Below are 13,017 nucleotides of genomic sequence, written 5' to 3'. Positions count from 1 at the left end.
GTCTGTGCCTTCTTCACCCTCCTTCAGGCCCACTATTTTTATGTTGTTTCGCCTACTATAATTTTCCAACATATCAATTTTCTGAGATAACAACTTTTGTGTCTCTAATTTTTTTGTCACTTTCTTCCAATTTTTCTCATCATTTACTTCCATTTCTACAGCCGTTTCCCGCTCTTCCACATTCTCTACTCTTTTCCCTATTTCTGTCATGACCAGTTCTAACCTTTGCATTTTATCTTCGGTTCTTTTCATTTTCCTTTCAATTGCATTAAACTAATGATGACCATTCTTTTAGTGATCTCATTTGTTCTTCAAAAAAGACTTTATCTATATTCTGTTCATCAGTTTTACCTTTTATTTCTCTTTGTCCATCAGTTTTATCTTCTATTTCTCTGTGAAAATCTTGGTCTTCTTCTTCCTTTTCTTCTATGTCTGTATCCGTGCTTGTGTCTTCTTCTTCTTCTCTTCTTTGTGTCTGTGTCTCTTCTGTTTTTCCTGATGAGCTGCTTGTATCTCTTTGTCGGGCCTCTTGTTGCTGTTCCTCCCCTCCTGGGCTGCTCGTCTGTTGTTCCTCGCCCTCCAGCTGAGAGCCATCTTTTTGTTATGCTTTGCTTTTTCCTAACTTTTTTCCTATTTTCCTGGAGAGGGCTGGTTTTCCCAACCAGCCACTACTCCATCACGTGACTCCTCCAGGTCCTCAATGATTCATTGAGCCCTATTTAAGCAACAATCCCGCTAAATAAGATAACCTTTTATTGTTGTTGCACAAGTAGAACGAAATTCAGTGCACATCCTGACAGGGCACGTGTACATCAAACAATAAAATATATAAACAACAACTCAATAAAACAGTCCAATATTCAATGTTTGGTGGTATTCAGTTCACATACGGCTCTGAGGTAACAACTGTTTTTAAGTCTGTCCGTGATTTAATGGATGTGAAATGGCTATCGGGGGGCAGCAGGTCAAACAGATGATGACCAGGGTGATCAGGGCCTTTCAGGATTTTTGGCTGCTCTACCCAGGCAGAGAGAGCTGTATAACTCCTCCAAAGAGGGAAGGGCACAGCCGATAATCTTCTGGGCCCTACTGATGACCCTCTGAAGGTCTCTCTTGCATGCTGCCTAGCAGCTGACAAACCACATTGGACTGCAGTCGGCCAGCACCCTCTCGACGGAGCAGCGATAGAAGGACACCAGCAGTTTGACCTTCCTGAAAATCCTGAGGGCATGGAGTCATGGCTGTGCTTTGTTAACTACTGTGATGGTGCTGGTAGTCCAAGAGAGATCTTCAACAAAGTGCGTCCCCAGAAACCTGAAACCAGTGACCCTTTCCACACAGTCCCCATTGGTATATAATGGGTCTGGAACTGTACTGTTCCTCCTGAATTCCATTATAAGTTCTGTTGTTTTTGAGGATTTCAAGATGAGGTTGTTCTCTGTCAGTCTTTGGGCTTCATCCTTGTCGGCTGCCTCGTCTCCACTTGAAACAAGTCCAACCACAGTCATGTTGTCCACAAACTGGTTGATGGTGTTGATAGAATACATGGAAGCACAATCATGGGTATAAAGAGGGAATAGAGGATGGGGCTCAATACACACCCTTGTGGGGAGCCGATACTGAGTGAAAGTTTAGAGGTGAGTGCCAATTTTAACAGAGGACTTCAATGAGGAAAGGGAAATCCCAGCGATCTTCTCGGCCGTTTTGATGACCCTCTGTATTAATATCCGGTCCGATGCTTTGCAGCTACCGTCCTCACACAGTGATGCAGTCAGTACACTCCCATTGGTGGTCCTGTAAAAGGTTGTCACGATGGGAGCTGGTAGCCTTGCCCTCCTCAACCTCCTGAGGAAGTGTTGGGGCTGCTGCGTCTTTCTAACTAATTAAGTGGTTTTGGGGATGAACCTGGGACAAAGATTCTGGCTGTTCACCTCATCTATGCCTTTCAACCTCCCCGAGCATGCTCACCCACCTGAAGGTTCAAGTTCGATTTGGTGTTGGCGTTGAATATCCTGCGGATGCTCTCAGCTGCCCTCACGGGCACTGTGCTCTTCTCCACCACAATCTTGCTGCCGTTGCCCACCTCTGCTATCCTGCGGGCGCATGACTCGATGTATTTCAGGTCCGCAGCTCGGCCTTTCCCAATCCCAAAGGTCTTCGTGGGGGTGTTGACCTGTTGCGCGAGAGCGAAGGGAGATGGTGAGAGAATCGACAGCCCCAACAGACTCAGCGAAGAAGTGTTCACTTCATGAATGGTCAAACTGCTGTCGTCAATTCTGGCCACCAGTAGGATTTCCAAGAAACAGCATGGATTGGGAATCATGTTGGGATAGAATTATGGGAAAGTGTGGATAAGTTTCAAGGGAATTTAGATAAATACTTGTAAAAAAAGATGACGATGTTTATTGTGATATGCCATCATGCATCTCCTAACGTCCACAATACTTTCTGTGAAATAGGACGTTATGTGATTTGGACTCCATAGTATCCGGGGACGTCTGCTATGTCCCGTTCTATGATGTAGATGTGGTCAGACATTGCCCAAACGGATGTTATGCGGTGCATGACTGTACACAGGTACAACATTCAAATGCACTGAAATTCTTCCTTGATGTAGTTACGCAAAATACACATTCAAATCTGGCACCATTAATGAGGAGTTTGTACGTTCTCCCCTTATCTGCGTGGGTTTCCCCCAGGGGCTCCAGATTCCTCCCTCCATTCGAAATGTACAGGGGTTAATTGGGTGTAAATTGGGCGGTACAGATTTAAATGGGTAGAATTGTCTTCTACCGTGCTGTAAATAAAATGTAAAACGTAAAATATTAACGTTAGATTATCATACAAGAGGAATAGCACAAAAAAAAGTGACTTTACACTGGAGCAGGAAAACCTGCCTAAATCACATGGAGCACGACAGTGAGCTTAGCCCTTCTGACATGAAACGTCAGCAGGTTCTCTCTCCATAGATGTTGCCTGACTCTCTGAGTGTTTCCTAGCATCATTTTCAATTCACGGCAGCTTCACTAGAACTGAGTCAATGAAACAGATTGATTGGACAGATTTTTTTCACAGAATGAGCATGGGGTAGGGAATTTAAAACAAGAGGCCATTGGTTTTAAGACAAGAGGGGATTGACTTTCTATGTCAGGGAAGTTTGTTGGCTACTATCAATGCCAGGTATAGATTGATCCATTAAAGTTTTCTCCATCAACAGTACATCACCCCATTGAAATTGCACCAATATAAACATGAATGAGCAGACATGTGTTTTAGGTGTAGAGGTAGGTTCCTTTTGACATTCCACCTGACTTTGCACAAAGGTAAGGTCCTTCTGGTCTGACCTCTGTGACACCCTAACCAAGATCACAGGAGTCCCCTTCCCAGTCGACCCAGAGCTTTGACTTCTAGGGAACATTACCACGGTGGGTCAATCACTAACTAATTCTCAAATTAAATTCACAGAAATTGCTTTGTGTGGCTAGGACGTGCATAGCGGTAACATGGAAATCTGACTCCCATCTCCTCGGGGAGAGCTGCATTCCACTTGAAAAGGCCACGAACAATCTCAGGAGGGGAGAGAACACCTTCCTAAAAATCTGGCAGCCTTATTTAGAGTGTCCAGGAACCTCACTGGTGCCAATCTAGGGTTACGTTCGCTGCAGACTAGCCAGTAGACTGCTGTAAAAGTTTTAACTCTGTGGGATTATCATGCCTCCATGTGTTTAACTGTGTGCACTGACAATGGGATGATCTTCTTCTTTGTTCTTTCTCTGTTTAATAGGACTTGTATAGAGGGGAGGGGGTGGAGGGAGGGGTTCTTATGAAGTTTTGTATTTTGTATGATTGTTAAATATATTTAAGACGATAAATAAAATATCACAAAAAAAAGAGAAGATAGACTTAAAAAGGACCACTGAGGGCGGTGGATGTGTGGAACGAGTTGCCGGTAGAAGTGGTAGGGTCAGGATGAATTAGTGTTTCAAATGCATTTGGACAAGGTACACAGATTGGAACAGTTTAAAGTTCAAAGTTATTGTCAAAGAACATACTATATATCAAGTTCTCTTTCCTGCAGGCCAGGCAGAATTTCTACTTATCTGTAACTGTAATCTGTACTCAAAGAAAAAAGATATGTAAACAAAAAGGAGAAATGTAAGCAAACTGTGCAATACAGAATGAAAAAAAAAATATTCATCAATAAACAATGTGGAAAGTCAGAGTCCTAAACGAGTCCCTGATGGAGTTTGTCGTTGAGGAGTCTGATGGTGGAGGGGGAGCAGCTGTTCCTGAATCTGTGGGTGCGAGTCTTGTGGCACCGATACCTCTTTCCTGATGGCAGCAGCGAGAACAGAGCATGTGCTGGGTGGTGTGGATCCTTGATGATCGCTGCTGCTCTCTGATGACAGCGTTCCCTGTACGTGTTTTGGATGGTGTGGAGGGTATGGCCTGTGCTGTGTCCACTACCTTTCGTGGGGCTTTACGCACAGGGGTGTTGTCCTCATACCAGGCTGTGATGCAGTTGGTCAGCACAGTTTCCACCATATATCTGCAGATGGTTGCCAAGGTTTTCAATGTGATACCAGGCAGGTGGGAAACTTGGTCAGTGTGGATGAGTTGAGCTAAAGGGCTGGATAAGTGCCCCAGTAATTAATGATTCCAATGTGTGCTTGGAAAAGTGTGCAGAGTTCAGAAATCCAGTGCTCCACACTGAAGGCAAAGGGTGAACAACCCCTGGAAATAATTAACAGGGTTACAGCCCCTTAATGATTCACTCCGTCAGTACACCGAGGCTCCTCTCTGAGAGGCTGAGGCATACTGAGATGTAGCATTGAAGCAGGCTCCCAATTCCCCCTCCTCTCTGACTCACGGGCAACTTACACTAGCTAATTAACCCACCCACATGCCTTTGGGACGTGTGAGGAAACCAGGGGAACGGGGACGGCAATCACAGGGAGAACATGGGGACTCCACACAGACAGCAGCCAAGGTCAGGATCAAAGTCAGCCCTCTTGCTCTGTGAGGCAGCGGCATTACCTGCTGCCCAACCTCGAGACTGACATGGGGGAAGGGGGGGTCAGTTAACTTACAGTGGGGTCAGGTGGAGGGACAGCACTTCCAGTGGCAGAAGAGACCACGAGACAATCTGCTGAGTGGGTAATGTGGGTTCCCCTTAGATAGAATCCAAAAATAATTCTTCCCATATGGGTGGGGGGGGGGGGGGGGGAGGGGGCACGAGGGAACAATGAACATCTGCAGATAAACGGAAACCTAAAGGAGGTACATGGAGACGGCAATGATTACACATGGAGACACGGGAGGCTGCAGGTGCCGCAATCTGGAGGAAAACAACAAACTGCTGGACGATCGTAGGGCATCAGGCAGCATTTGTAGGGGGAGAAGGGATGGTTGATGCTTCAAGTCAAAACCTTGCATCAGGACTTCTTCTCCAGATTCCAGGATCTGCCATCTCTTGTATCTTCACCACCTGAGGGGTGACATGATGGAGGCCACGAACTGAAACCATCAAATATTTTTAATGTTTTTTTTTATGGAGCTGGTAGGGGAGAAGTACAGAAAAAACCAACAAAACCTGACAGCTTCACAAGGAGGGCAACTTTGAGCAAAGTCCCCAGGGGACCTGACCCAAAAAGAGGTTGAGGATGGCTAGACTGTACAAGATGATGAGAGGCTTTTTCCCCCAGAGCAGAAAAGCTCACACCAGGGGGCATGGTCTTAAGGTGCTTGGGAGTAAGTAAAAGGGGGGATGGGGATGCAAGAGGTAGATTCTTCACACAGAGAATGGTGGGTGCATGGAATGCACTGCCAGCAACGGTGGTGGAGGCAGGGCAATAGGTTCACTTAAGAGACTATAGGATAGGTACACGGAACTGAGAAAACTGGAGGGTGATACAGTAGGGAAATTCAAGGCAGTTGTTAGAGTAGGGTATTATGTATGGGGACACCAATACTTCTGAGCATAAAGCCCACCAAAAGGTAATGGGCACAGCCCAGGATTTCACAGGCAAAACCCTTCCCACTATTGAGTAAATCTACAGGGAACACTGCCATCGGAGAGCAGAGGTCCCAAACCACCCAGCACATGCTCTGTTCTCGTTGCTACCATCAAGAAAGAGGTCTCTGTGCCACAAGACCCGCACTACCAGGTTCAGGAACAGCTGCTCCCCCTCCACCATCAGACTCCTCAATGATAAACTCAATCAGGGACTTATTTACTTGTGCACTTTACAGATTTTTAAAATTCTCTCTGTATTGCAGTTTGTTTACATTTGTTATCGGTTTACAGTTCTGTGGTATCTGTTCACATGTGTATGCTGTGTACTTTTGTTTTTGCACAGTGGTCATTCTCCCTGGCCCACGGGAAAAGGAACCTCAGGGTTGTATGTACTCTGACAATAAATCAGAACTCTGAGGTCAGCACAACACTATGGGCCGGAGGACTTGTGCTGTGCTGTAGATTTTTATGTTCTATTGAGTAAACTCACCGAAATAAAGACAAGGTCTGCTTCTTTGATAGCAGCGTCAATGTCTGTAGAGAAGAAAAGATTTTTTCCTCGACAGTTTTCCACCACTTCCTGAAGACCTGGCTGTGTAGAACGTAGGAAAGGACAAGGTGTGACATTTGCCTTCACATCAATAAACAAGGCAGTCAATATATCTCAGTGCCTCGAATGACGTCTTCCCTGACCGATGGCAGGAGCTTCACCTTTAATGTCACATTCTACCTGGTACAGTGAGAAGGGTTCTTCCATGAGCAGTGTGACAAGTCATCTCAAGTAATCACACAGCAGCAGGATCTTTTCCCTGAGGCTGAAATGGCTAATATCAGAGGACATCTGGTTGGAGGAAAATTTAGGGGAGATATCAGAAGCAAGATTTGTTTTTCCTTACAGGGAGAGTGGTGGAATGCATTCAAAAGACACTTAAGACAGGCACATGGATGCAGGAAAAATAAAAGGTTATGGTGAGAGAGGGAAGGGTTAGAGTAGGCTCAACATAGTGGGCTGAAGGGCCTGTACTGTTCTGGAATGTTCTATGCTCCATTATTGAGTCATGGAGGTACACCCCTTGGCCCATCTTATCCATGCTGGCAAAGTTGTCAATCCAACTGGTCCCCTAAGCCTGTATCCCTCAGGTTGCCGACTCCACCAAAGTCAATCAGCCCTTCGATTTGACTGTGTCTCAACCCTCAAATTTCGGTTAGATCTCTCCACCTGCATTCTTTCAACGAAATTAACTCCCACCTTGTCCAACGAACATGGCACTGACAGGGCCATACCTTGTTTGACCTTTGACTCCCTACTTTGCAAATAATCTGTCTACATTTTAAATACATTCTGTGGGACAGAGAATTCCACAGATTCACCACTCACTGAGGGTGGAGAAACCTGCCTTGAGGAGTGTGAATAAAAGGGGAGGCAGGGGGGGTTAGGGTTAGGGTTGACTTCCCTGACTGTTCCAGGAAGGGGTTTAATCTCATCTCTTTCCATTTTTAACTAGAAGGTGCTGGGAATCCTCAGAGTCTCCTCTTGCAGCAGCTCTATGTTATCCGGTACACACACAATTGGAAGAACACACTCCCTCATTCTTCACTACAAAATGGAGTTGGCCCTTTTTATTCATCTCAGCCATAACAATGAATTCTTACTCCCACAAAACACCACTCAGCCAACCCCCCCCTTCCCACCAAACTTTTCACTGGCTCTCCACCACACGTGTGATCTCAATGTTATCGCTCCTCCTCCCACGTCCGAGATCCTTCACAGTGTGCGCAGCCCCCCCCCCCACACCTTCATTCCGAACTGCATATGCGTGCTACTACTCCCGCGCGTGGTCCCGGATACATCATCAGCGGCGACCTGCACTGCTCCCAATGCAGGAAAGTACAGGACCCCGAAAGTTCTGTGACCATGGGCGGCGCGGAGCAGTTCATGCAATGCCTTAGCCAGAGATCGGGACCAGGCCTCGAATCCTGTACTGTCAGCAAGGAGTTTGAATGTTCTTCCGTTTCTGCATGGGAGCCTAAAGATGAGCCCTCAGCGGCACAAAGGCAGCTACCTCTCCACTCTCATCAGATTCCTGAACAGACAATGAACCAAAGACACTGCTTTATTTTGACTTTTCATACACTATTTTTATTTATTGTTGTAAGGTGGTTTATATGAATGTTTGCCCTGTGACACTGCCACAAAACAATGAATTTTGTGACTTGTTCATAACGATAAATTCTGATTCTGACACTGGGCTGAATGGCCACTGATGGAAATTCTTAAATCTCAGTGATTTTCTAATGGCAATGAGAAGGTTGTACAGACAAACACAAATGCAGAGAGAGAGAGAGAGAGAGAGAGAGAGAGAGATGCACACATACAGTGTGACATGCAGACACATACACGGAGAGGGAGAGAGAGAGAGAGAGAGAGACACACACACACACACGAACAGAGAGACACATAGAGGTGCATGAACACACACTGACACGCAGAGAGGCGCGTACATGCACACAAACTTGGAAATATACACAGAGACATACATTACTGCACACACACACACACACACACACACACACACACACACACGGTGTTCTTTCACCAGATGTCCGCTGGAATAATTGCACTTCACACTCACTGTTTCCCAGGGGAAGCTGTGTGCTTCATGCCTAAACAAAGAAACCCCTGTAACACGGTTAGAACCAGCATCTTGTGCAGTTTTAGAGCAGTCAATAATGAAGCCTTTCACAAGTCTGAGAGGATTTCAGTCAGCTGTAGATTTGACATGAAACCCGGCAAAAACAGTTATTAGATATTCCAAAGTAAAATCTCAGTCCAGAACAAAATAAAATATACAGGAACCGAAACAAAAATAAACAAATGGAAGATGCTGGGATCGCTCAAATTCAGTAGCGTCTGTGGAAACAGTAAAGTGCTTCAGGTCAAAGACTCAGTATTGATTTGAGACTCAACGGAGAAGGCAGACGCTGGAATCTGCTGGAGGATCTCAGTGAGTCAGGTGATATCAGAGGGAGAGAAAGAGTGGTCAATGTTGAGTAAAAACTCTTTATCAACACCTGATAATTTGATGAAGGGTTTAGGCTCAAATCGTCGACCATTCTTTAACTCCTCACTGATGAGGCTTGACCCGCTGAGTGTGTGTGGATTTGATCCGGGTCTCTCTTCCCTTCCTGGATCTCTGTCTCCATCTCGGGAGACAACTTTCCCCCGACATATATTACAAACCTCCCAACTCCTACAAATGCCTGAACTACACATCCTCACACCCTGTTCCCTGCAAGGATTCCACCCCTTCTCTCAATTTCTCCGTCTCCACCACATCTGCTCCCAGTCCAGATCTTCCGTAATGTCCGCCTTCTTCCACAAACGTGGCTTCTTCTCCAACACCATCAACTCAGCCCTCACCTGCATCTCCTCCATTTGCCACTCATCTTCCTTGGTCCCCCCCCACCCCCAGACACAACAAACATAGAATCCCCCTTAACCTCACCTACCACGCCACCAGCCTCCACATCCAACACAATATCCACCAGAATTTGCAGCACTTCCTACAGGATCCTTACCACCAGACACATTTTTCCTTCTCTTCTCCTCTCGGCTTTCCGTAGGGACCATTCTCTCCATGATTCTCTCAAGCACATACCTCCCCACCCATCACCCCCCTGCCCCCACACCTTCCCCCGTGGCCACGTCTTTCCTCACCGTGGTCTGGGGTCTCAAACAGGCCTTTCACGTGAAGCTACACATCACTTGGGAAAAGATCATCTACTTCCTCTATGCTCTCATGATCTTAGAAGGTTCCTCTCCTACATTCCAGGGAGAACGTTTCCACCTATCCTTGTAATTTAAGCCTAACAAGGCCATTTCTCTTTTCTGCCTCCTTTTGACGCTGATGAGGCTTGACCTGTGCGCACAATAGTGCAAGTCTCACCAACGTGATGACCCTGCTCCTAGACCCAGTGCCCTGACTGAAGGAGGCAAGTGTAAACACATGAAGGGTGTCCCTCATGGAGGAACGTCCAGAACCAAATGTAACAGTCCAAAGATGATGAACAAGCCATCTGGGTCTCTGACAGGAAGAAACCTTTTCTCCCTAAAGAAGTGTGGACCTGTGGAATTCTCCACCATAGAGCAAGCTGAGGCCAAATTATCAACTATATCAAAAACGGGGCTGTAGTTCTAACAGGCAATCAGATCAAGTGACCTTGGGGAAATAGGAACAGGGGACTGATTCCGCATCATCCATTCCTTGGAGTCTATTTAAAGGATGACCTATCCCGGACCCACAACACCCCCCTCATTAGTCAGGAAGGTGCATCCTAACAACATCCTACAGGAGCACAAAAGAGAGTGTCCTGGCCGGCTGCATCGTAGTGTGGTCAGGTCGGAGGGTGCTGAGAAGACCACTGGGGTCAACCTTCTCCCTATCAACGATATCTACAGGGAGCGGCAATTAAAGAGGGCTCGGAGGACCCTTACAATCCGGCTCGCCGTATCCTTGAGACACTACCTTCACGGAAGAGATGGACAGGTTCTTGATTAGCCAGGGGATAAAGTTATGGGGAAAAGGCCAGGGAGTGGGGCTGAGTGGGGAAATGGATCAGCTCATGATAAATGGTGGGGCAGACTTGATGGTTGAATGGCCATTCCTGCTCCTAAGTCTTATGGAGTTAAGAGGTACAAAAGAATAAAAATCAGGACTACCAGGCTGGGGAACTGCTGCTTCCCACAGGCGATGAGATTGTTGAAAGACCCAAGAAATCAGTAAATTATTTTTAAATGCATTTATTTTGCATTGCTCTGTATTTATGTCATTTGTGTACAGGGCGTACTGTGTACAGGTACTCTGGTCTGGAGATACGCTGCTATGTCTGGATGTATAATCATCCATAATCAAGTTGAACAACAGAGCTGTTTCCGAGAGCTGTGGCTGCAACTCCTTGGATCTCAGCTTCAATGTTCAGAGGTTGGTTGGTGAAATGGAGGAGAGAAAGGAGAGGGCGTATGAAGTGGGAGGGGGGAACTACCAATCACTGGAGAGGTTTGGAGATAGTATTGGTTGATCAATAAAAGGGACTCCTGAATATTGTCCCAAGGACGCAGCACGTGCATGTCCTCCCAGCAACCGCAGGGGTTTATCCTGGACTCAACTCCCCCACCCACCCCCCCCACTTCCAACACTTCCAAAGACGGGCAGGTGACTGGAGCAAATTGCCCATTGACCGAAGGGAGTGGCAGAGGATTGGGGAGAGTAAATGGGAGAATGAGAATACTGTGATAACCGGCGCAGATGAGATGGATGCAAATTCCTTCAGCGTCAGATAAAAAAAAAACAGAAAACGAATTTTCTTCCAATCGACGAGGCCTTCCCTTCACCTGATAAACTTTGGACAGGTCTCTGAACAGCAAAGATATGGACCAAATGTAGGCAAATGGGACTGGTCCAGAATATCAACTTGACCACCATGGATGAGTTGGGCTGAATGGCCTGTTTCTCTGCTGTGCAGCTCTAGGAATGTGTTGGATCAACCAAGGCAGCTCTACCATTGCTATATCAGAACCCCCAACTCATAGAAACATAGAAGATAGGAGCAGGAGTAGGTCATTCGACCCTTCAAGCCTGCTCCACCATTCAACAAGATCATGGCTGATCTTAAAGTTCAGTACCCCGTCCCCACCTTCTCTCCATAACCTTTAATACCCTTATACTGAAGAAATAGATCTAATTCCCTCTTAAATATATTAAATGAACCTGCCTCGACTGCCCTCTGTGGCAATGAATTCCACAGATTCACCACCCTCTGGGTCAAGAAATTCCTCCTCATCTCGGTCCTAAATGGTTTGCCTATTATCCTCAAACCATGGCCCCGGGTTCTGGATTTTCCAAAGCTCCTATGCCCAAAGGTCATCTCCATTCAATGAAATGCAGTCAAACGATTCACCTCAAAGATGGGGAGGTTGTTGGAATTCCAGGCCTTGATCCGCTCAGCATTCACATCCACCACGGTTACAGTGATGTCCTTGCACATCTGCGCAATGACGCTGCATGTCGGGCCTCCGACATATCCCGCCCCAATGCAGCAGATCTTCTTAACCACGACCATCTTCTTCACCTACCTGAGGACCAAAACAAATTTGCCATTAACATCAAACCGTAGAACACTACAGCACAGAAACAGGCCCTTCAGCCTCTCTAGTCTGTGCCAAACTATTATTCTTCCTAGTCCCACTGACCTCACCCAGACCATAAACCCCCATACCCCATATCTACGTATTGTCCAAATGTTAAAATTGAGCCCCCATTCACCGCTTCAGCTGTTCCACATAGAACAAAGCAGCCCACAGCCACCTCTAGAAACCTACTTCATGACAATCTAATTCTTCCTTCGTCATACTCATAATCCTCTATTTCTCACAGCCATGTGTATATCTAACAGTCTTTCACTGTACCAGCCTCCAACACCATCCCTGGCAATGCACTCCAGGCACCCACCACTCTCTGTATTGACGGGTAAGCAAGAGGAGGGCTGGGGTGGCCCTGCTACACCAGTGGTTCTCAACCTTTTTCTTTCCACTCACATCCCACTTTAAGTAACCCCTCTGCCATCGGTACTCTGTGATGAGTAAGGGATTACTTAAGGTGGGATGTGAGTGGGAAGGGAAGGTTGAGAACCACTGTTCTAGACCCAATTGTCACTGAAATATTTTGCTTGGGAAAAATTGTCATTGGCCCATTTCCTTTGGAGTTATGAAACCGAGCACATAACGAGTCAATTAGGGACGATTAAAACAATGGTTTTCAAACTTTTTCTTCCCACCCACATCCCACCTTAAGCAACCCCTTAAATATAGAGCACTGATGGCAGAGGGAATACTTAAAGTGGGATGTGAGTGGGAAGAGAAAGGTTGAGAACCATTGGGCAACACCAGTGCTTCAGTGATAGTTCTTCTGAGTCCCTTCACAAGGTCAATGCCCTTAGAATCC

The 13,017-nt window shown here is 46.3% G+C and overlaps 1 protein-coding gene across 3 annotated transcripts in view; it reads right to left on the bottom strand.

Annotated features, from left to right (window-relative positions):
- The window catches only part of LOC138743143 (UDP-glucose 6-dehydrogenase-like), a 37,022-nt gene that overhangs the window by 18,689 nt on the left and 5,316 nt on the right, over window positions 1–13,017 (bottom strand). For 2 of the 3 annotated variants that reach the window (XM_069898030.1, XM_069898031.1), the window contains 3 exons: window positions 11,975–12,149; window positions 6,507–6,608; window positions 1,973–2,173 (listed from right to left, as the gene is read on the bottom strand). In XM_069898030.1, coding sequence (XP_069754131.1) covers window positions 1,973–2,173; window positions 6,507–6,608; window positions 11,975–12,136 — 465 coding nt within the window. In that variant the 5' untranslated portion in view covers window positions 12,137–12,149. The remainder of the gene's footprint in view (window positions 1–1,972; window positions 2,174–6,506; window positions 6,609–11,974; window positions 12,150–13,017) is intronic. The other variant, XM_069898032.1, reaches the window with a different exon arrangement.

Source organism: Narcine bancroftii, chromosome 9, assembly GCF_036971445.1.
Source record: "Narcine bancroftii isolate sNarBan1 chromosome 9, sNarBan1.hap1, whole genome shotgun sequence".
NCBI lineage: Eukaryota > Metazoa > Chordata > Chondrichthyes > Torpediniformes > Narcinidae > Narcine > Narcine bancroftii.
This window is presented reverse-complemented; position numbering and strand designations above follow the sequence as displayed.